The sequence below is a fragment of the Callorhinus ursinus genome, unplaced genomic scaffold (assembly GCF_003265705.2).
Source record: "Callorhinus ursinus isolate GAN/ISIS: 27379988/994484 unplaced genomic scaffold, GSC_fseal_2.0 scaffold7, whole genome shotgun sequence".
Lineage (NCBI taxonomy): Eukaryota > Metazoa > Chordata > Mammalia > Carnivora > Otariidae > Callorhinus > Callorhinus ursinus.
In genome coordinates, this window is record NW_027397069.1 from 4,438,005 (window position 1) to 4,462,799 (window position 24,795).

The 24,795-nt window shown below is 40.8% G+C and overlaps 1 protein-coding gene across 5 annotated transcripts in view; it reads right to left on the reverse strand.

Moving 5' to 3' along the window:
• The window catches only part of TPP2 (tripeptidyl peptidase 2), a 69,907-nt gene extending 46,033 nt beyond the window's left edge, over nt 1-23,874 (reverse strand). For all 5 annotated transcript variants that reach the window (XM_025874629.2, XM_073894327.1, XM_025874628.1 and 2 more), the window contains exons 1-6: nt 23,631-23,874; nt 16,515-16,643; nt 7,198-7,293; nt 5,361-5,465; nt 2,452-2,576; nt 390-553 (exon numbers count right to left, since the gene is read on the reverse strand). In XM_025874629.2, coding sequence (XP_025730414.1) covers nt 390-553; nt 2,452-2,576; nt 5,361-5,465; nt 7,198-7,293; nt 16,515-16,643; nt 23,631-23,795 — 784 coding nt within the window. In that variant the 5' untranslated portion in view covers nt 23,796-23,874. The remainder of the gene's footprint in view (nt 1-389; nt 554-2,451; nt 2,577-5,360; nt 5,466-7,197; nt 7,294-16,514; nt 16,644-23,630) is intronic.
• Nucleotides 23,875-24,795: the final 921 nt, after the last annotated feature.

Consider the following 24,795-nt stretch of genomic DNA (forward strand, 5'->3'; position numbering starts at 1 on the left):
TTGGAGAGTTTCCAACTTTTCTGAAATTACATAGAATGCTGTATGAGGATCTTTTTACCTGACTTTGTACTTGTAGGTGAATTGCTTAAGAGGTAGTACGTGGAAGTAAAATTCCTTCCAAAGGAATTTTCATAATATGAATTATGTTGATAATTTTTCTGTGGCTGGACCATGCCTGTACTACTCTTGGAATGGATCCTACATGGTTATGACTTTAAAGAAAACAATACCTTACTAAGGGGACCAAATCCCATTTATTATCCCATACCTAGTTCTTTAGGTAGAATTGCTAAGTTAAATGCTCTCCAAGGCTGCTTTAAGCCTATAGTAGTCCAATACCTTGCCATGTCAAAAGTTTATCTCTAATTAGCAAATCTGAAACAGAGTACCTCCACTGGTCACAATGGAGAGCAGGTTTCCATCATCATATATATTAACAGAGTAATTTAACATCTCAGCTGTGCCAAAGGAACCATATTCTTGGGCCTCTTTGTAGTTTCTCAATACGGTAGATTTACTCAAATCCCCATCTTCATTCGAATCAATGCAGGCTCTGTAAATTGAGAATAAATAGTGAAATTTACCTAATTTCTTTGGCTTTCTAAAAATAACGTGGTATGGTTTATTAGGTACCTTCTTACTGCCTTGTCTATTTTGTCACAACAAACAAAGGAACTGCTGGGTTTAGAGTCTTCTGTTTCAAAGTCACCAGTAAAGACTAGGTAAGAAGCTTAAAGGAACCAGCCTTTAAATGAAGGCATGTATAAAGGAGTTTAGCAACACCGTCCGTCCCAAACTCCAGGCAGAAAACCATCTAACCACTTAAGAAATTCTCACAGCAATTACAATGACATATTCCACAGATCAGTTTCCTGTAACCACCATCAATATGAAGTGACTCAACATTCAAGCACTGTACCAAAATATCAAGAGAAAATTGAGAGACTTCCCTCAATAACTCCACAGAGGGCAAGTATGCATATGGTACAAGGGTATGACTTTCTGAAGGTGGCTGGCTTAGTTCAAGGACAATTGTCAGAACAGCAGAAAGGGAACATGGAAATGAGGTTTGTGGGTAGGATTAGAGTACCTGTGTGTGTGGGGGGGGCAGGACAGTGGGATTGGGTTATAAATTTCTGGACATTTGTAATACATTTCTTTGTCCAATTTTCTATGGAAAAAATCCACAGCTTTCATCAAACTCAAAGGAAATCTGAGATAACAAGGTCAAAAACCACTGAAAAAAAAAACAGTTAATGGTCTTTCCTTCATGTAATCCTCTACAAATACTGTCTTCTCAACCAGTGTTTGCTCCGTATTGAGTGACAAATATTTAAATATTCTCAACCAGTGTTTGCTCCATATTGAGTGACAAATATTTAAATATTTCGTTTTTTGTAAAAACGAAAGCCAAGGCACCTAAGGTCATTTTACCTTCCCTCAGAAATGGCTGGCATTTCTGAAATGACAAATCTGAAGGTTTGGCTTAGGTAATATGGGATCTCTAAGATTCTCCTCAAAAAATTCTGGCTCTAACTCTGAGATGGGGTGGGGGAATCAAAGCCCCACATGGTATACAGTACCATGCAAACAAAAGTTAAATTATTTCCAGTAACACCTGACAGCGTAATTCCGCTGCATTTTTCACGGATTATAACATTTTCTAAATTTTTACTCCAGTGACTTCAGCTTTTATCAAGACATTTACTAGCCAATTACAAGAAACACAACTGCTGTGTATAATTCACTGAGAAAGAAACTGACAAGTGTACATGATAGGTAACCTGGTAAACACCACCGTTATTATTAGTAACAATAGTAGCAGCAGGAGGAAGAGCTTACATTTATCAAGTGCATACTGTGTCTAGGAACATCAAATTTAATTTTCCCAAAACCCTCTAGGGATGCACTACTATTATTCCAATTAACAGACAAGGAAACAGGCTTGGAGGTGTAGACAGTGTTCAAGGTCACATAGCTCGGATTCCATCTCAGAGACTGAGCTCTTCACAACGGTATTATACTGCCTCACTGCAACTTAGCTACCTGGTCTCTGAGAAATCATCACTCAACTGTACTCCTTTGTCCCTAAAACATTAGTAACAGATGCTCTGCAGCACTCTCTTGCAGTTACTTTCCAAATTGCCCAGCCCCAATCAGGAACATTCCTATGTCTACCAATGACTAACGTGTGCTAATATCTGGTTAACAGTTATTGTCTGTTAATGAAACAAGTTTCTTTAAAACACGTAAGGGTCAGGTTTAGTTCTTAAGAAATTCAAAGGGCTTATCCAAAACTACCCAAAAGCCAATCTGGCTCTCAAATAGTTCTGATTAGTGATATTAATGTCACTTAAACAACTCTTCTGGACAGTTCTGGGAGTTTAATGTTCTTCAGAGTAGAGAAAAACATATTTTTAAGTGAAGATCTATATAATACATGAAGTTTACCTCCAGGCTTCACCATCATGCCACACCAAGCAGTCATACACAGGGCCAGGATCACTATATTTTTTCTCAAAAGAATTTAGCAATTCCACTTGACTTTGAAGTTCCTCCTTGATTAATTTATTTGCCTAGTCAATTAGGAAATATATTAATATTAGTACATTTTGTGCTCTTGAAAAGTTCTATTAACATACAACCAAAGACAGACCAAAAGTAAAGCCATTTTACCTTGGAAAAATGTAAGAAAGTTTTCTTTTTATATTTATGCAACTTGTAATTCAATTTAATGATGCAGATATCAATTAATATAGTAAACATTTAAAAAAATACTACTTTTATTCAATCTCGCATTTACTTATTATTCTATCCACTTTGGGAAAGACGGTGTGTTACACGTTGATGATATCATTTGGCTAAGACATGTTACTCACGTATCTATAATCTATAGCTGATTTCCAAAATAACTCTAAAATTACTACAGATTATCTATTGACTTTTAGATTTTTTTATCAGGACTGTTTCCATTTATTTTATTTATTTATTTTTAGCTTTCTCATTTTTTTTAAATTGTTATGTTAATCACCATACATTACATCATTAGTTTTTGATGCAGTGTTCCACGATGCATTGTTTGCGTATAATACCCAGTGCTCCATGCAGTACGTGCCCTCTTTAATACCCATCACCAGGCTAACCCATCCCCCCACCTCCGTCCCTCCTGGAACCCTCAGTTTGTTTCTCAGAGTCCACAGTCTGTCATGGTTTGTCTCCCCCTCTGATTCCCCCTCCCTTCCTGCTATCTTCTTCTTTTATTTTTTAACATATAATGAAGGGAAGGACTGTTGCCATTTAAATTTGTTTTGCTTTTTTTTTTTTAAAGATTTTATTTCTTTATTTGACAGAGAGAGAGATATAGCGAGAGAGGGAACCCAAGCAGGGGGAGTGGGAGAGGGAGAAGCAGGCTTCCTGCCAAGGAGGGAGCCTGCTGCGGGGCTCCATCCCAGGACCCTGGGATCATGACCTCAGCCGAAGGCAGATGCCTAACGACTGAGCCACCCAGGTGCCCCTCCATTTAAATTTGTTTCTTAAGAATCTAAATAAATAAGAGAAACCATGAATTATCTTCTGTCCTTTGAATATGCTAATAAGTTAAATACATACCATATTTATGACCTTGTACAGATAAGCTGCTATTTAACCATTCTGATCCAAAAAATGAGAACTGTCTACGCTGCAAGTGGTTTTTTTTTTTAACTACATGCTACATTAGACTCCTCTACATTCACCTGAATAGTCCTACTGAATTAAAACTTAATTTCCACGAGTTCCAAAAATCTTGTTACGCTTCATTTTTAGTTATTCAACATTCACTCCTCCTTAAAGGAAAAAGACAATTATATAGACATTTTTCGTAAACAAAAACCAATAAAAGGGATAATTAAATCCAGATCCCTCTTTTATAAAATTGGCTGTATATATGCAGCATCTGAAATACTACACTTAATATGTCTAAAAAAAGACTAAAGGACAAACAGTGATCTAACAGAAAATATTACAGCTAAAGAGGATGAATTACACAGTTAAAGAGGATGCTGTACACAGATTAAGCAAATGCAAGTTAAATGTGTATGTAGATCTATTCAGGCCAGGATTCCTCAACCCTAACTGTGCATTAATTAAACCTCCTGGGAGCTTTTAAAAATGCCAGCCTTCCTGCGAGGCTTTAATTTAATTCCTCTCTAGGGCACAAGCACTGGTAGTTTAAAGCTCTTCATGGGATTCTAAAATGCAGCCAGGATTGAGAACCAGCAATACCATCCCATTTTTTATTTAAAAAGGTACATGCATACATTAAAAGAAAGATTCAGAAGGATAAACATCAAGGTACCATCCCTGGGGTGGGGAGGACATTTTGGAGGCTCTCACTTGCTACTTTGTACACCCATGTGATCCAAAAGTTTCTGCAACAAGCATGTACTATTTTCATAATAAACCAAAACATTATCTTCATTTTATTAACTGATTAAAAAGAATGTAACGGCTGCGGTGCCTAGGTGGCTCATTCGGTTAAATGTCTGACTCTTGATTTCGGCTCAGGTCATGAGCTCAGGGTTGTGGGACTGAGCCCCACGTCGGGCTCTACACTCAGTGGGGAGTCTGCTTGAGATGTTCTCCCTCTCCCTCTGCCCCTCCCCCTGCTCGTACTCTCTCACACTCTCTTGCTGTCTCTCAAATAAATAAATCTTCAAAAAAAAAAATGTAATGGCTATTTAAGGATGTGGATGATGGGAGCTCTCACAGTATTTCTTGCAGAAATATGACTTGGTACTAGCATTTTGTGACCCACCAAAAACATGCCTGAGAATGTTCAAAATAGCATCTTCCGTAAGAGCCAAGAACAGAAATCAAAGCAAATATTGATCTGCAGAAAGGACACATCAATTGTGGGCATCCATCATACAGCAACAAAAGTGAACAAACTACAACACCCACACATGGACGAATCTCGCGAATATAAGATCGAGTGAAAGGAGCTACTCATAAAAGAACACACTGTAGGATTCCATTTTACAAATTTCAAATAGGCAAAATCTTTCAATAGTGTTAAAAGTCAGGATGGTGGTCGCTTTTGGAGGAGGTAGAGAGCAATGATTAGGAAGAGGTGTGGGAGGGAGTGTTCGCTTTGTGTTAATTCATGACTACATACTTAGCATTTATGTACTTTTACATATGTGTATTGTATGTTCACTGAGAAATTTTGAAAAATAAATGACTTGATTTCAGAATAAAAGAAAAATCAGTAAAACTAAACAATTTAAAACTTGTGAAAAAAAAAGCCTATTAACTCTCTTAAGAACTTTATGGTAACATGATTCTGTGGTAATGTTTAAATAAAAGCGACTAGCACCAACTTGAGAAGGGCAATTGTTGGCAACATCAAATTCTTCTTGTTTTCTACAGGCTTCTGCAAGGGCCACCCTGTGAACAGGATCCCAGATTTTTTCCTTCCGTTCTTTCTGCAAAGACAGAAAAATTACCTTACAATGAGGTTGACAAATATCCTGGACAGTCATTTATATATGGACCTAGTTGTTGTAAGTTGTGATGCCACACAATTTTCACACAGGAGCTTAAAAATCATTTATAATCAAGTTGATTAAGCAATGGAGCAATTATTAACAACAAGTTAACTCACTGTACCTGGGTTTTAAGAGAACATATTTACCAAGGCACATCCAAATGTATTTTGATACATACGCCCCAACTTTAACCCATCCAAGAATAAAAATAACAGCATGTGACATAACAAACTGAATTCCCAGTCATTTACAATTAGAGCAAATACTGTGTCCTGGGTCTTTATGGAACTGAGAACTGCAAGTGGAGGGCAGGGGTAAGACTAGCGGCAACGAGGAACATGCAGGCTTCCTCAGCTTCCTCCCTTTCTGGGCTTATTTGTTCTCTATCCTGTTTGATTTGACAGGGTTCTTTGGTACTGAAATTGGTCTTACCTTCCTCTCTGCTGTCTTTAACCCATAGTGCCACCCAGTGGAGGTCTGCTACTTAAAAAAAAAATCTTTTCCAGTAAAATAATCAACTCCCCTGAGCTAAGGAGGGGGTTGACATTAACTTACCCTATGTTTGCATGTTAATTTGCACTTTATCATACAGTTGATGAAATTTAATATAGTGCATAAAAATACTGTGCTATGTGTATTTCAGCCTGAAATTTTAAAATAAAATAGTATCCAGTAAGTTATATGCATTTTTTGTCATTTTATTTTTTTGCAGAATGATTAGAATCTGACAAATAAGTAAAGGTTCTATGTGCAATATGCTGAGTAGCTCTTATGGTGTAGACCCCTGGAGAAGCAAATAACAGTATTACGATTAGATGGAAGTGCCCACAGGTCTTACCCATTGGGCTCATTTTCAAGAATCACACCATCTTTTACAGTTGAAACTCTGAACCTGTGTCAGCTACTAGCGGTACAGCAATCCTCTAAAGTGGTACTGGCAAATATGGGAGACATGTGTTGCTATTTAGATTTCAATTTTAGAATATTACATACAATTAAATGTCACACTAGTCACATTTCAAGTTCTCAACAGCTACTGGTGGCCAGTGGCTACCAAAATGGGCAGACAGTGAACATGTCCATCATCCCCAAAAGGTCTACTCAGTAGCGCTATTTTAAAGCAGGCTCCTTCTTCCTCAATTTGCAACTCTTATTTCTCTAATGTGTTTCCTATATTTCAGCGCTTTAGGTCTGAGTAACCCTTTCCTTAGTACTGAATGACAACTAACCAGGATCAAAAAATCTAGTTGAACAGTAAGAAAAATGGGACAAATTATCATAGAAGCTATAGGACCAGGAATAATTAAGTTAGCCAGGACTTTAAATCAACTTTAAATAGTCTTTAGCCTTTCGGAGGTTAAAAAAAAAAAAAAAAAAAGTCCTTCAAAAATCCCTTGAAAGCTATATTCCAACTCCCAGAAAACATACAAAAACTTGAATATAATTTCAGTGTATTCACACATTCTCTAAACCTATCCATGTACCCAAGATTAAGAACCGTCACTTTAAATGGCTAACGTTCCACTGAACAGAACCTTGAAGCAGTCATTGTCTGAAAGCCTACCAGCCTCCAAAATAATTAAGAGTTCGTGGGATCTTATGAAAAATTTTCTCCTTCAGTAGGAAACAAATTTGAGGAAGAAGTCATTGATTCTAGATTGTACATTACCTGTATCCTTTCTTTGAGTGCCTTTGGATAGAAATCATAGCCATTTTTAATGCCAATATGATATTTGCCTGAGGGATTTGTCCAGCTCACAGGAATCTATAGAAAAAAAGTAAATTGTTAACTCACTAAATGCTTCCCAATTCCAATGATTTAATACTAGGGAAAACGGTTATATCACTTCTATTCCGATGGCTCAACTTGGATGAGCAAGGTTGCGTATTAGAGCAATATTTCTAATATTCTAAGGTGCCACTTAGTATCTGTCTGGCTTTTCTTCTTATCCATAAATAAGATGGTTACCTAGGATACCTTTCATTTACACAATGCTTCATAGTTTATAAAGTGCTTTCAACAGGGGCGCCTGGGTGGCTCAGTTGTTGGGCGTCTGCCTTCGGCTCAGGTCATGGTCCTGGGGTCCTGGGATCGAGCCCCGCCTCGGGCTCCCTGCTCAGAGGGAAGCCTGCTTCTCCCTCTCCCACTCCCCCTGCTTGTGTTCCCTCTCTTGCTGTATCTCTCACTGTCAAATAAATAAAATCTTAAAAAAAAAAAAAAGTGCTTTCAACGTACACTACCTCATTAAACTACTACAATCTTTAGTTCTCAAACATCAAGGACACATCACCTCTCCCTCCTCAGACCTACTGCCAAACTAGGAGGCAGGGGAAGCGGTTTACAGACCCTCTTTTTTTTTTTTTTATAGACCCTCTTAATGACGCTTATATTTCCTGTTAAGAAATGCATTCTCTACAATCAACAGGGATAATGCCTAGATACTTAAAATAGCTCTTGAAGAAAAAAGTTCTATAAACTCATGTTAATTATATATAACATAATAGTCTTTCCAAATATCTCAAAGTATTTAAAAGCTTCTAATTAACAGAATGATGTAGAGAGCATGCCCAGTGTACAAACAGAAAAAGCAAAGAAACAAAAAGAAATCAAACTGCTTGCCTAAACCACAGGAAGGGTGAAAAGAAAGCTAAAATCTAGCTCTATCATGGAGACCAAAAAATTCATTTAAAGAATATGTGACTTAGGTAAACCTGGCTGTGAATCCAAACTCTACCACTAACCAGAGGTCGGGACCCATAGGTTCCTACTTAGTGTAAAAGGAAGAAAATAGTCCCTACCTTCTGATTTACACGAATGCACTGAACATCAATCAACTTCAAATGTCCATCAAGAAAATGTGGAATATTCACACTCTTTGTAATCACAGGACCCATGATCATTAAAAACAGCTTTCAAATGTGTATAAAACATGAGGTTGAACTATCAACCACTCAGACTTGGCTGACTCATCAATTCTCACTTGTGCAGTATCTTTAACTGGCTCACCTCCATGTCCCTCATCAAATTATTCCCCAGGTAAGAAACTTTTGGATGGGGCACCTGGGTGGCTCAGATGGTTAAGCGTCTGCCTTCGGCTCAGGTCATGATCCCAGGGTCCTGGGATGGAGTCCCGCATCGGGCTCCCTGCTCAGTAGGGAGCCTGCTTCTCCCTCTGCCTCTCTCTCTCTCTCTCTCTGTCTCTTATGAATAAATAAATAAAATCTTAAAAAAAAAAAAAAACTTTTAGATGAAGTTTTCTCACAACTAAATAGAGAAAAAAACACCGTTCACAGAACTTCAAAGATCTACTGATTTTTTAAAAGCCTGCCTGTATCAGTAATCATTTCTGAGTCAAATGGACGTTTGGAGTATGTGAAATTTCAAATATGCCGGCATATAAACTAGTGCTTTTCATTCAAAACCTACCAACCTCTTTTAGAGAACAGGGATTCTTAACTCTAGCGTCTCTGCTATAGCCTGTGACATAACAACAATACAGTGTTGCAACAACAAAAAGGTAAGCGGTCACTAGCTGGCACATTCAAAAACTATTTCATCACAGGTGTCCCACTACAAAGATTTTGTAACCCTAGGCTAGTGGCAAATTCTTTGTACAAGGAGATTTTATTTTTTTTTAAAGATTTTATTTATTTATCTGACAGAGACACAGCAAGAGAGGGAACACAAGCAGGGGGAGTGGGAGAGGGAGAAGCAGGCTTCCCGTGGAGCAGGGAGCCCGATGCGGGGCTCCATCCCAGGACCCTGGGATCATGACCTGAGCCGAAGGCAGACGCTTAACGACTGAGCCACCCAGGCGCCCCTACACAAGGAGATTTTAAAAGGCTGTGAAATGCTGAAGGATTAAATGGAATAAGTGATTAAAATAACTGCAAGATAAACAGGTGCTAACACATATTTAACCACAATTACCTACAATATATGTAATACAATGAAAATAATCCACGAGACATAATGTATATTTAATTACAAATGAGATCAAAATCTGCAGGGTCCACACAACCAGATACTTCTCAAATCACTATTACGTGTTTTCCTCACAGTAAAGGCAGACTGGTTAGTTACAAAAACTTAGACTAAGGAAAATCATAAAATAAATGTTATAATCACGGTTCTGCTACCTAGCGTTAACCGAATTTTAGTAAAGGTAATTTTACTCTATGGGGCAATTACGGAATATGTTATTTTACCTATTTGAGTATTTCATACACATGAACTTATTTTTAGTTTTTTTTTTTTTAAGAATCAAAGCTTTATATTTTGGCCGTTTTAGGTGGGTATCTTTAAAATGGTTTTATTACATTTTATTACAATTAATAAAAAGAAACCTTGGTTAGAATGGAGTCAGGAGGCCAGCAGGGGGCGCCCTCACGCCCTACCACTCATCAGTTGCAGACCCAAGAGGAAGAGAGGGACCTTGCATGCCCATTCTACATCACCACGGGAGCCAGAGGCAGTTTACTCCAATGGGCTTCCGGTTTGTAACAGCTCTTCCACCATCCCCTTTCCCTCTAATAAAACAGTGGTCCTCTCCTTTGTTCTGGTTAGGGACTTGCCTATGACTTTGCCAAAGGCTGCTTGCTCCAGACTGCCATTCTCTGCTATTCCTGAATAAAACCACTTTTGCTGGTAAAATAACTGACAGTTTTATTTTTAAGGTTAATACTACAATGGAATAAGATGGATTTTCATATGAAAACAGAATCTCTTTTGATTACTAATTACATCTCTTTTCCCTGATTCTTTTAAAGAGAGGATGCCTAACGAATTGAACATTTTCTTAACAAACCAAATGTCATCCTGAGTGTTAATGTTCCACGCAGTAATTTTTTTTTTTTTTTTTTTTTTTCCTGCCTCAAACTATGTTTCAGCCTTGTCAGCTTCATAGTAAAGTCTGTACACTCCTTTAGCTACCACTGCACCCTAAATATGGGGCCAAATTTGGCCAAGTCATTCACTATGCCTGGACTTAACTTTTTTTTATATGTAAGAATAAATATTGACGATTTAAAAACCAACTTCAAGTTGAATGTAGAATTTTAAAAAGCACCATGCTCCCTTCCAAATGTCTACTAAAATTAGAATAAGGAAAAGGAGAAAAAAAAACTCCCAAAGGACACAGAGAACTGGAAATGATACTCAGAAGCTGTATCACCCCCATTTTAAAGGTTGCAAAGTAAAAGGCAGCACTGAAAATTTATGGGGAGATTATGGAATTTTAATACATGGTGTGGGGGCAACTGGTCTTCAGATGGAAAAGAGGATCCAGGATCCGTTTTGAATTAAGACTAAAATCGATTCCAGTGAATTCTAGAACACGAAATGAAATATGGTACAAGTTTTTAGAAAATGATAGAGGAGCATATCTTCATGGTCTTGGGGTCAGGAAGAATGTCTTTAAGACATGAAAAGTCCTAACCAAAAAGGCAAAGACTAATGCCCAAATACATTAAATTTAAGAACTTTTACTCGTCAAAAGACACCACAAGGGAAGTGAAGATAGATATACAGAATGGGAAAAGACACCAGAGACATCCCATCAGGGGACAGGTACTTAGAATGTGTAATGGAATCCTACAAATTAGTGGGCAACAAGACAGCTCGGCAGGGAGACAAAGAGGGCAACCGGACTTGAACAGGCACTTTACAAAAGAGGAAATACAAACGTCTAATCAACAGAGGAGAGCACCTCAATCTTACTGGTAATTTAAAAAATGCAAATTGAAAGTACAACATGATACACCCAGATTCCCAGCATATTTGCAAAGATTAAAAAGCCTTAAGAATACGAAGTGTTAGCTGTGAAACTATTAAAATTCTTGTAACACTCCTAGTGGAAATGCATTTTAGTACAAATACTTGGAAAATCTGTTTGGCATCACCTGCTCAAGTCATATCTCTACGATTCAGCAATTCCACTCCTAGGTACACATCCTGGAATTATCTACACACACGTGCACAAGATATGTATACAAGAATGTCCTCTAAAGAGCTGTTAGTGACTCTCAAACTGGAAACAACTGTTCATCAGCAGTAGAGTGGACAGAATGGGGTACATACAAGCTATGACATCTTGCACAGCAATGAAATTTAAAAAAATCACTATTACATGCAACATCATGGCTGAATGGGAAGAATCTTGCAAATACCTGATGTAAAATGATACATAAATGAGGTCATTCACATAAAGTTCACAAACAGGCAAAACTAACAATTTATTTCAGGTATCCATACAGAGTTGGTAAACCTATAAAGCAAAGCACAGAAATAATTATCACAAAAGTCAAAGTAGGTTGTGATCTGGGAGAACACAGGAAGCTTCTGAGGCATGGCAATATTCTTTGTCCCATTTGGGTAGCAGATACAATGGCATTCACTTTTTATTCATCAAGGTGTACGTATGTGTTTTATGCATTTTCCTTTATGTCTGTACAGTACACTTCCCCATAAAGATTTTAAACTTCCGTTCACTTTTTTGCTTCTACCTGCTCATGGGAGTGTCACTGGCCAAAGTAACTCACCACTAGTTCCTCGAGAAGGCCTATGAATAGATTCCTTAGAGAATGAGATTACTGGAATGTTCAAAGCACTTAACTAGTAGTTCATCTTAAACTGGGAGAAGAGTAAGACATTAACCACCAGCAATTTATAGGCTATTCTGAAGAAGCTGAAATACAGATATTTAATTCATCTTAAAGCATGGTTAAGTCAAAGAAACCTGAACACTTTACTATGTTGCTGTCTGAAAACTGTGTGCTCATGAGTTCTGAGAGATCCAGCTAGCCAGAATCCCAGCAACTAATAACATTCTTCTTTTTAATGGCTGCTGTAAAATATCTGAACATCAGCACATCCTTGAAAAAAAAATTAGCTGAACACGTATGTGAGTACGTTCTGTGCTCTGATGGAGAAGGGAGCTAACACCAAGAAGACGGGTGGAAAGTCTGTATGAGGAACGATCAGACTCCTGCTGCCCATCCCACATCCTGCCCAAACCTGACCCGCCAGGCAACTGGATGTGGAACCAGAGAGACACTGAAATGTCAGCTCTGCAGAGAAGTTCACACAGCAGAGGGGAGAGGGGAGACGTAGAGAAGGTTCTGCAAGAGATCTCCCTGGGCACTAGGTGTGAGCTCCTGAACACAGGCAGCCAGGCTTCTCTCTCACTCTCCCCTCAAAGCCCAGGCCAAACAGGTTAAGGTCCTCCTGGAGATAACCGAGCATCCCGATGGGAAAAGGTACGCCATAAACTGCCACCTTTGGGTCCGCCATGACAGCACCACTGCTCTCATCCCACGACCCTGCACAAGCAGAGAGCACTTCCGTCACCTCTGTGTGCCTTGCCAACAACCACGGGACAGCCAGGAGAGCCAGATACCTCGGGAGAAACTCTCGGGTAGAAAGCAGAGCACAAGGAGGGAGGAGAGGCAGAGGAAGGAGGAGGTGAAGAGGAGGAGGAGAAAGAGAGGAGGGAAGAGGTAAAGAAAAAAGGGAGAGAAAGGAAAGGGGGAAGGGAATAGGAGGAAGAGGGAGGTGAGTAAAAAGAAGAAAGCAGAAAAAAATTTTTTAGACAATACTCTCACAGATAAAATGTTGCATACATGACACAAAAATATGCTGAGTGAACATGAACAGAATTGCATTTAAAAATAATAGGCAAAATTTAACAAAATTCAATAAAGGGCTAGAAAAGAATATTGAGAAATCTTAGAAATCTTTCAGGAAGGAAAAAAGCAAATAAAAGCAATGAATAAAAGGTGGAAAAACGCAAGAAAATTGGAAGATCAACTCAAGAGGTACACTGTCCAATTAACAGGAGTTCTAAAAAAAAGAACAGCAAAAACAGTGGGAGAAAGTAACCCAAGACGCCACCAGACAACTCAGAAATGAAGGATCTGAAAGGCAAACTCTCTTCTTCCACAGTGCTAATTCCACAGAGAAAGTCTCAAACCACATAAAGACTCAAGAAATAAAAAGAATTAGTATGTTACTTAAAACCCCGAAGATAATGTCAAGATATCAAAACTTTATCTCTTGGTGAGTGGGAATTGTTGGTCAAAGGGAGAGGCAGGGCTTAGTTTTTCCTGTTAGAAGCCTTGAAGAAATAGTTGTCTTTTTAAACTATGGAGACATGTTGAATACAATTAAAACTTAAATTAAAACCTCCCACTATAGGGCGCCTGGGTGGCTCAGTTGGTTGAGCGACTGCCTTCGGCTCAGGTCATGATCCTGGAGTCCCGGGATCGAGTCCCCCATCGGGCTCCCTGCTCGGCGGGGAGTCTGCTTCTCCCTCTGACCCTCTTCCCTCTCGTGCTCTGTCTCTCATTCTCTCTCTCTCAAATAAATAAATAAAATCTTTAAAAAAAAATTGTTTTAAAACCTCCCACTATACTGATGGGCTGAGAATACTTAACAGTAGAGCTAAAGAAGTATGTCACCAAATTGAGAGAAGATTTAAGTATCAACCTATCAATTCTCTGATCTTATTTCACAGCCTGTATACGGTATATGTAATTCTACCTTCGAGCAGCAGTGATGCTATCAGCCCATGTGGTTTATCTAAAGCATGGGCTACTACAGCTATTTAAAACAAACAACTGAGAACACTATAGGATTCTAAATCTGCAGGACTTACTAGGAGTGTTCCTTAGCTTCCCAGAGCGATGTAAAATCACAGGAATCCCATGTGTCTCTCTGAAATATACTCTAAATAGCAAGGTTGACTTGGGAAGACAGGCAAAACCTTAGAGTAATTCAGATGTGCAGAAACTCATTTCCCTCCAGTTTACAATCTTTTTTTTTTTTTTTTTTAAGGCCCACACTGTCTTAGCTTGGGCCCCATAAGAAAATGCCATAGATCCCAGGAATTTATTTTCTCACAATTGTGAAGGCTGGGGGCATGAGATTAGGGTGCCAGCACGGTCAGGTTCTGGGGAGACTCTTCCTGACTTGTAGGCACAGCTTTCTCATTGAGTCCTCACATGGCAGGGAAAAAGCAAGCATAGACTAATCCCCTCATGAGGGCCTCACCCTCATGACCTCATCCAACCCTAACACCATCTCCAAATACCATCAAATCGGGTGTGAGAGCTTCAACATATGACTTATGGGGTCATACAAACAATTCGGTCCATAACACACGGAAAAGGAAGCAAAACCTGGATGTTCATGCCTGCTGTCTGCCTGGGGTAGGCAGATTCTAAAGATAACCCATGCCCTTGTATAGTCCTCTCCCCTCAGTGAAGGCAGGGTCTGACTATTGTGAAGGGATTCTGCAGCTACAAATAAGGTCTCTAATCAGGTGACCGATTTAATAAAAAAGGACATGACCCTGGTGGACCTGACCTCATCAGGTGAGCTCCTTAAAAGAGAGACTGGGGCTATCCCAAAGGTCAAAGAGATTCTCCTGCTGGCTTTAAAGCTAGCTGTTGAGAGCTCTACAGGTGCAAGAAAAATGAATTCTTCCAACAACCACATGAACTTGGAAGAGGATCCTGAGCCTCAGATGCGACCAGGTTCCAACCAACACCTGATTACAGTCTTGTGAGACACGAGCAGAGAGCCACGAAAAGCCAGATTCCTGACCCACGGAAACAGTAAGATAATAAATGCAGGAATGTATGTGGCTTTAAGCTGCTAAGTTTGTGTTAACTCAGTAGGACAGAAAACTAATATACTGCCACAACGATCTTAGCCAGAGGACAATGCCTAAACATGATTCAGATAGATGGTAAAAGATGGGTAAAGTTCCATATAGTTCTTTAGACGCAGATAAACACAAATTCATCTTCCAAACTAATTCTGCTTATTGGTTTAAAAGATAAAGAGTACTGAATGACAATAAAATTCCTGACATCTAACAAGCTCACTAGCTAGTATCTCATCAACTGCTTTTAGTATTCTCATCATTTTTCACGTTAGCTTAACTTTCTGCCCAGGTCTTTCTACCAAGTACACAGAGTAACACAAAGCCAGTCACTTAAGTACACAATTATTAAAGCCTAAATATTTCATATTCCAAGTTCTCAGAAGGGACAGGAAAAGATGAAAGCAAAACTACAATCTGGTCACTTTTCCTGCCTTTCTAGCCAAAACTTAAAATTTTTAGAACTTGGCAATCACACTGAAAAATATATCCCAATTCTAAGCTCACTATAAACAAACAAACAAAACACTGAATTTTTCTAAGACGGCCCCTAATGACCCCCCACCTCCTGATATTCATGCTCTCGGTAAAATCCCCTTCCTCTTAGGCATGTCCTGGATTTCATGGCTCATTTCTACTGAAAACAAAATGGCAGATGTGATGGGATGTCAATTCCAAGATTAATTTGTGAAAAGACCATGGCCTCCAACCTGGGCACTCTCTCTTGGATTACTCTCTCAAGGGGGAAGACAGCTGAATGGTGTGACACAGACCCATGGAGAGGAACCGAAGCCTGTCAGTAAGTACTTGAGCAAGCTTGGAACAGACTCCCCTTCCCCACTCACGCTGAGCCTTCAGATGAAACCACAGCCGTGGCCAACAGCAAGCTCAGGAGAGATCTTAAACAAGAGGCACCCAGCTAAGTCACACCCAGATTATGGACTCACAGAAACTGTGAGATAATAAATGTTTGTTATTTTAAACCATGAAGTTTGGGGATAATTTATTAAAAAGCAAGAGAGGTAACTAATAACCTACCACCACACGTAAGCTAAAACCATTAGATGCTTTGAGGCAACAGTATAAAAAAAATTCGATAAAAAGATAAAAGTTCTGGGGCGCCTGGGTGGCTCAGTTGGTTGGGCGACTGCCTTCGGCTCAGGTCACGATCCTGGAGTCCCGGGATGGAGTCCCGCATCGGGCTCCCTGCTCAGCGGGGAGCCTGCTTCTCCCTCTGACCCTCCCCCCCTCATGTGCTCTCTCTCTCTCTCTCTCAAATAAATAAATCTTTAAAAAAAAAAAAAAAGATAAAAGTTCTAACCTTGAGCACTCTTCCTGAAAGACCGACAATCTCACCATCTTTGGGCTCCACTACTGTAGCAGTATTCACATCACCACTTCCTGTTGTATCAATGATATCAATGATTTTTGGTTTTCCATCAGTTGTAACCTGAAAATTAAGAGATAATTAAAATATAAATTACAGATTTAATTTTTTAATCCTTAAAAAAAAGCAATGCCAACCCCCATATATGTGCATACACATACACGAAATACCCTATGAAATCTGCATTCATTTAAAAAAGAAAACTGAATTGTTTTAAGCCAAAAGCGGGACAGATACTTACAAAAAATTTAGTCATGGAAAGCACCAAAGAATCCTTCAAGTGATTTTATATATTCAGAATAAATATTTACTAAGTATTTACTAAGGCTGGTGTTGGGGACATACATAGAAATGATCAATACCCAGAAGTCCCTGGTCTCACAGATCTTATGTTCTACTCAGTCAATAAACACGTCAAATACGTAACATGCCAGATGGTGATAATTACTATGGGGAAAAATTAGGCAGAAAAAGGAGTTAGTGTGGGGGTTTCAACTTTAACGAGGTTGGTCAAGAAAGATCTTGCTGAAGGTAACATTTGAGAAAAGATCTGAAGAAGATGAGCTTTGGGTTGGACAAGCACAAAACTTTAGGGAGGAAACATGTAATAACATGTAATTATAGGATGTCACACTAGCACTCAAACTTAGTAAGTTCTAAGTTCAAACTTAACATTCAAACTTATTTCTCTCTAGGCTTTGCCATCTCAGGAATTGATACATACCCAGATAGTCAAACCAGAAAGTTAAAAGTCCTTCTTCTCTGATTCTTTACTCTAGTTTACTCCTCACATCCAATCTCTCAGGAAGTCATCTTCGTTCTACCTCTAAAATACAGTTCAAGTCCATCTTCTCCCCTTGATTTTCGCCACCAGTATCCAGACTCTCTCCCCACCGTCACCCCCCACCTTCATAATGCTGGTGCTCCTTTCAGGTCTCCCACAGTCTTGGCCCCCGCCAAAAGCAGGTCAAACAGGCTGTACAATGCCAGTCTTCCATGTGGTATCCTGCAATGGATCCCAATGCACTCACTACAAAAGCCTCTGCATGACCTGGCCCTGCCACGTCCGGGCCACTCTAACCACACTGGCCTCCTTTCAATTCCTGCCATGTGCCAAACTTTCCCCCGCCTCTCAACTTTGTACCCACAGTCCTTCTGCTTGGAATCCTCTGTCCCTTCAGCTGTTCCCTAGACATCCCAATCTCATCTTTCAGTTTCCTACTAAAATGTCACCTCTTCAGAAAGGCCTCCCTGATGACCTCTTCTGCAGTTGCCATTCTAAACCTGAATCTTATTCTTCCTCACTGTACCTTGTTTCCGTCAAAGAACTTGTAACTGTACAGCTGGCTGACTCCTGATCTATTTCCACTATTAGAAGAAAAGTTCTATTAAGGGGAAGGACTATGTCTATTTTACTCACCAAACTCCCCCAAACCTAGCAGTGCCTAGTTGGTACTGGATACATATTCAACGACTGAATGATCGTGCTAATTTACTCAGAATTAAGAGTAAATTAATTAAGCCTCTTCCTAAGGCATGGTTTCTTGGCCAGTCCAAGAAACAGCAATATTGTATTTTCATACTGCTTTTGTTGGAAAAATCATCTCTGGGCTCGCCTTGCAAAGGGACTATCTAGCATTCAAGATATATGTACTGAGTTATTAGCAGGAAATCAGGCATGGAGACACAAAGACTGAAAAAAGAAGACAGCGACTCTCAAGGAAAAAAAAAAGCAATGTAAAAAATGCCAAGAGTATCACAAAAGCACAAGGTCTTCCAATTCCTTTTCCACCTGGAAAACTCACACTCTAAGTTCAAGCTTAGTGTCTCTTTCTGTGTTTTCCCAGGCATTGCTTCCTTCCACCCCCACCCCCCAAATGCAGTGTCCTTAAAGCTCTGCAGTTAAGGGTTACCCAAGGGGGGAACAGGGCAAGTCACCACGTGGAGGAAACAAAGGCACACATGGTTTTATGAGGCAGAAGCAAAGGGGTTCTTGATGGGCCCCAAATCTTATTCCAATAACACTGCCATAGAACCACCAGGGGCCATAAAGGCCTTCCAGGCATAGCTGTTTTTTATTTTTAATGTGTAGTAATTTTTTTTTAAAGATTTTATTTATTTATTTGACAGAGATAGAGAGAGAGAGCACAAGTAGGCAGAGAGGCAGGCAGAGGGAGAGGGAGAAAGAAGCAGGCTCTCCGCTGAGCAGGGAGCCCGATGCGGGACTCGATCCCAGTACGCTGGGATCATGACCTGAGCTGAAGGCAGCTGCTTAACCAACTGAGCCACCCAGGCGCCCAACGTGTAGTAATTTTTAAGCTGGATGTCTATACTAGTAACAAAATAAGTAATATACTCAGAAGGCTCAAAATCATCACCAAAAAATTATTGTGGAAGTCATACCAAACTCTAACAAGATTATGATAAAACTGAAATCAGTTACTGATTTTGAAGGGACTGGCTAAATATCTTTAGAAATAGAATAATGAAGGAAAATGTAAGAAAATCTACCAAAATAAAAAATGGAAACAAGCAGCAGCTAATACTCCCCTATAAAATTAAAACTAGCTAAATCATGTACTAAGAATTTAAGAAAACAATTGATTTTAAAAAGTATTCCAATTAAGTATGAATTTGAAAGCTAGGCCATAGCTCTAAGAACACAATCACCTATCTTTATCTTCTCATTCAATGAGCAAACAACTTCAGTGACTTGAGATTAAAAATCACAAGAGATCACTAACAAGCCAGACATAGATCCCTCTCATTAGAAACCTCATTATCAGCGTGTGAGCAAAGAAGAAAGCCTAACGGGATTTAGTAACTTATTTACCGTCTACTATTGCCACAAGCTTTACTTATTAGCATCTCCCTTTCATTAAAAATTCTTATATATGCAATTTTCTATCCCTGTACCTCTTTCTTCACCTTTAGGGTAAAGGCAACCACTCCACTGGAGACAATAAGACAGAAGAGGGAGTTTGCGGTTAGGAAGAAGAGGTTTTAAAAAAGGGCAAACCAGCTGAAGATCTTGCAATGGAGCTTTGGGAGAAGAAAGAAACTGAACCGCTACCATCAGCACGAAATCCCTCATCTTTGCGGGGGCGAGGAGGGGGGTGTATTACAAGGCAAAGAGGGGACTGAACCACTGCCAGAGTTGTGAGTAGAGCCAAGGTAGTAATACAGTCCGTGTACTGGGGTGGGGCGGACTGAGAACCGAGAAGTGCTTAACAGGGCTATGTTGGCTGGACAAAACAAACTGCCCAACGATTTTCCCCAAATGTCAAGAATCTGAGTTACTTTGTGTCTCCACTGAACTGATTATGGTCAGGGAGCTGGTGAGGGTGGTGAGATATTCATTAAACATTAGAGGGTCAAAAGAAAGGGGGGAGGGAGGTTGCAAATTATCCTAAACAAAACAAAGTGAATGTGTAAGTATTTACTTGAAAATATTCTTTTAAGCAAGGGAAGATATTCCATAAGCAAATACTATTAAATGACTATTATTCTCAATCATAGTCTGTCATCAGAGCCTGTCTGATGAATGACTCAGACAGGCTCTGCTTTCAGAAAGCTTACAATCCAGGTGGAAAACAAATCAGTGAAGCGATAAGTGCAACATAACAATAAATAAAAAAGGTAAGGACAGTACCTATCTATGAAAACATACAGAACATAAAAGGCAGCATCAGGGAATTCAGGAAAACTAACCAAGAGAAAGGTGATAAAAATTAAAATCAACTGCATAGCACCTAATATTAACAACCAATTATATACCTATAATTTACTTACCATATGCTATTATTTTACTAAATGTAAAAAAACAGAAAAATTTTTATAGTACCACTTGTAACCTTCTTCCCAAACCATTTTTCCTCCATGAGGATATTACATATACTGCGCACACATACACTTTTTCCATTCGGCAAACATATTTAATGCTGTAAGTACATTTCATACAAAATTAATCTGGATATATGCTGTCGAAGATTTTTAACTTATGCAGGAAAAAAGGTTATGTAAACAGAAAAAAATGAAACATTTTAGGTGATGTGGGGGAGGGTGGGATCTGAACACATTGCTGTGAGAGCAAAAAAGAAAAAAAGCACCGAAGTAACTGTTGGCAAGAACCGGGCCTTATTCATCTTGAACCCTCAAGTCCTAACACAAGGGTGGGCACGCATACGTAAATATATGCTGGGGGTCTGAATTAAGTCAGTAGATAGCCGAAAAGCTAACAGGGTCAAGACCCGCGTGGGTCTTAAAGGATTAAGCAGGAGTTTACAGGTGATGGTGGAAGGCTTGCAGGCAGATTAACTTATATGTTGAGGAAAGACCTGAGGGTGGGTGAGTGGAAAGGGTGGACTGTTCAAAATGGAAGCAAAGGGTTAACACTGGGGTGGACAGAAGTAGGGAGGCGAGGGTGAGAACCAAGGCACCATAAGGAGGTCAAGCTGGATGATAAAGGGCTACACAAAATTCAAATTTCAGAATTTTTATGCAAAGGCAACTAGGACATCAAAATTTAAAAAGTTTTGTTTTGTATGAAACAAGGGTGTTACAGAAGGTGTTTTCTTTCTTTTTTTTTTTTTGGAAAAATAATTTGGCAATGTGAAGGATGGAGCAAAGAGACTTGGTGGCAGGGAACCAACTGGCTACTGCATATTCTTTCCAGGTCCAATGCAAGTCCCACCCTGGCCGTGAAGCCAGCTCTCCTGCTATCCCCCTCCCCCAACCTTGGTGACACTTGCAGGAGGACATCCTTTAACTCAACCTTAGACATGTGCCTGGATATATGCTGAGGAGAGACGTAATCACTTATTACTCCTCTCATGCTCTCCACCCTCTACTTTTAACAAGCCCAGGCAGCTGTCACAAAAGAGCACTGGGCCCAAAGCAGTCACTGAAGAATGACACCCCACTGCCTTCTCCAAAGTGTTCGTTTGTCCCTCGAGTCCACTACGCAGACCCATCTGGCTTTCCAAATGTCCACTCTGGCCTTCTTTTTTCATTCTTTCCTTCCCTTTTATTTCTATCCACCTTCTTATTTTAATGATATATACAGAGATCTGTAAAATACATTTGCTAAAGCAGGAAAGAAATCTTAAAAAAATTCCCTCACATGTGCAAGCCACCTTAACTGAATTTCTTTTACCTGGCCATATTTATGTCAACATCTCCATTAAAGTTGTCAGAAGAGTTACGTTTTCATTTTATTTCAATATTTTATTGCTTGAACATTTGTTATTACATGCAAATACCTAATGCATATTTATCCTCCAGACAGTTGATTTAAATCCCAGCATAAACTCCTTCTGAATAAACCTGCTTAAAAAAAATTAGTGTTTACTTAACACTTTCCTTGGGCACTTTAAAATGTCACATGTAAATAATCTCAATTAATTTTCATAGCAACACTGTGGATGAGAACTGCTATTACTTTACAGAGAGCAATGGAACGATATGATAAGCAGATTGGGAAGTTCTACAGACGCATCTTTATTGAGACAGTCTCCTCCAAACTCTCCTGATCCTTTTATTATCCTGACAAAAGAACCAGGAAACCCTCACCCCAGCTGTTCTCCTCCCACTTACCCCTATAAAAAGTAAACATAGAACACAACAGAATGGAAACCATTACTGCTCTGGAATAAAGCCTCCATGAGGTGATAGCTGTCACTGTTGTAAGTCTTCAGAGTTATTAATACAACAACTGTACCACTTGAGCTACCAGCGAGGAACACCTCACTTGCCACTCTGATTCCCCAAAGCTGCCTGGCCTTGCCAGCCTGAGGTGTGTTGTACTCCAGAGTACTGCTTGAGAATTAACAGGAGGAAGCAAGATTCCTAGAGGAATTCTATACAGCCAGCCAGACTGGTTCCCTTTTTACCCCCAGCATGACATCCTAATGTCCAAAACTGCTACCTCAATTATTAGAAAGCACAATAAAGGATCCAGAGGCCAGAGAGTACTTGGGAGAGGAAGAGAATTATTAAACTTCAGCCTTTAGTGTAGAAAGGAGGGTAAGATACACAGATGAAGGACTGACAAAAGGGAGAGAGCAGCATGCCATAGGATTAGCCACGTTAGATTTTTAGGAAAGGGATCTTCAACAAAGGTGGTATTTTATGACTGTAGTTCAGTAAAAGGCTAAGGCTAAATTTACAGAAGTCAAACTTTGAAGACTTAGAATACTTTTAATCAAGAGACACGTTTTTGTAAAGTTACCTTTTGGTATGGTACTTTAAAGTTATCCAAGGTGCCTAAGGCAAAATTAAGTAATTTTTTAAAATCGTAATTCAAGTATATTGTCTTACACTTCGAGGCTAAAAAAATTACAGAAGCCTAATTTAATAAAGCCTGAAGAGTTCGCCAAAAGCAAAGTAAATTAGGTTCTTATGTAAAACAAAGACGAAGCCATGCGTTTCAATGACTCTAAAGAAGTACATTGCAGAACAGGGTTTAAAAATAGAACACACAAAACTACCAGAGGAAACAATTCCGGAAGTTGACCGAGTTATCTTCTCGAAACCCGGCTTTCATGTGAAAGATAGCAATTCTCCCCAAAACCAAATCTCCCGAACGACAGCAATAAAAATGAGGTTCTGGTAGGTCATTTGGCCCTCTTCTGTTTCCTCCCCACCCCCACCAATAATAAAAATTGTAAAATCCCCGTTTGAAAACAGCAAGACACGGGCCGGTGCCCGAGACACGAGGGACCTGCGGAGGAAGGCGGCGTGGTGGAAAGGGGCCCGAGGGCCCGGGCCCGGCAGCACCTGGGCAGGAAGGGGATTCCTGGGCGAAAGGCGGACCCAGGCACCCCCGCCAGCCGCGCCTGGCACGCCGCTTTTGTCTGGGCCGGGATGACGGCCCAACCCGAGCCCCCCGCCCGCCCTGCCCTCCGCCTCCTCCGGGTGCCGGCTCCCGCTCGGCTGCAGAGCGGGATTCGGCCTGCAGGGCTCCGAGGCTGCGTCCCCTCCGCGTCCCCTGGCCGGCCCGCTAGCCACCCGCCCGCGGCCCCGTGCCCGGGCCCTCGGCGGCTGCCGCACCTGCATGCCCGGAGCTCCGGGGTCGACCCCCGTGTCCAGGACGGCGATGAGCACCCCCCGCCCGTCATACTCCGGGTAGCGACAGAGGAAGGAGGCGGCCCCGGTCTCCTTCTTGGGCAGGAGGCCGTGGAAGGGGAAGGGCTCCTCGGCCGCCGCGGTGGCCATGGACGCAGGCTGGAGGACGAGGAAGAGGCAAACTGCCAGGTTGCGCGCGGACAAGCGGCGCGAGGACACCCGGGCAGCCGCGGGCCTGGGCGGGGGCGAGGGGCGGGGCCGGACGCCGACCAATCTCGGCCCGCCAGGGGGAAGCGACCAATCACGTACAGCTACGTAAGCCAAAGGCGCCGCTCTCAGGAGCTTGGCCGGAGTGTTCCCCGGGCCGCAGTGAAGGAGGCGGAGTCTGAATACCCTGGTGGAGACTTTGGCTCTCGAACCGAGGGGTCTTAAAGAGACCGACTCTTGGGATTTTTAGGAGAGGATGGGGCTCGGAGGGAAGGGTCCGTGTGTCCCGGGAGAGACGCTCTCCGAGGAACAGGGAAGGAAATGAGCCGCCAGCCTGGAGTAGCTGGAACTCGCTCCGGGCAAGTGATGGTTTCCGAACTTGAAGTCGTGGACGAAAGTTTTGGGTCGGCTGCTGCAGGAGCCCCACCTGACCCGAGGAAAGGGAGGCGACTCTCGAGCGCTAAACCCCCTGGAGTCGTGGGGTATCGGCGGACGTAGATTTTTGAAAGACAGTGTTTGAGTCAGTGGTGGAGGGTTTGGGTTTCCCCGCCTGTCTTCCTGTGTGCCCCTGTGATCGCGGCCGGGCCTGGGAGGAGGGATAGACCAGAGCTTCCGACAACAGGAAGTGGGTTCTTGGGCGTTCAGTTGGCCTCGTAGGCGGTAATAAAGCGGGAGGCTGAAGTGGGCCCCTCCTGGCCCCATTGCTTACTTATCTTTGACTTCCGAGATTTCTAAAAAAAAAAAACTTTTTTTTTTTTTGCCCTTTAAATTGAAGTTCCTTGTTGTTCCTTTAAGGTTCGCTCAATTATCGAGCCATAATTTTCAGTTTTTCAGACTCACAGTGACGATCAATTGTTCCATGCCGCACTAGTGAGGGTTCTTTAATGATCTGTATGTCTGTATTCACGCCTGAGTAATCCTTAGCCTTTTCGTCCGTGCCAAA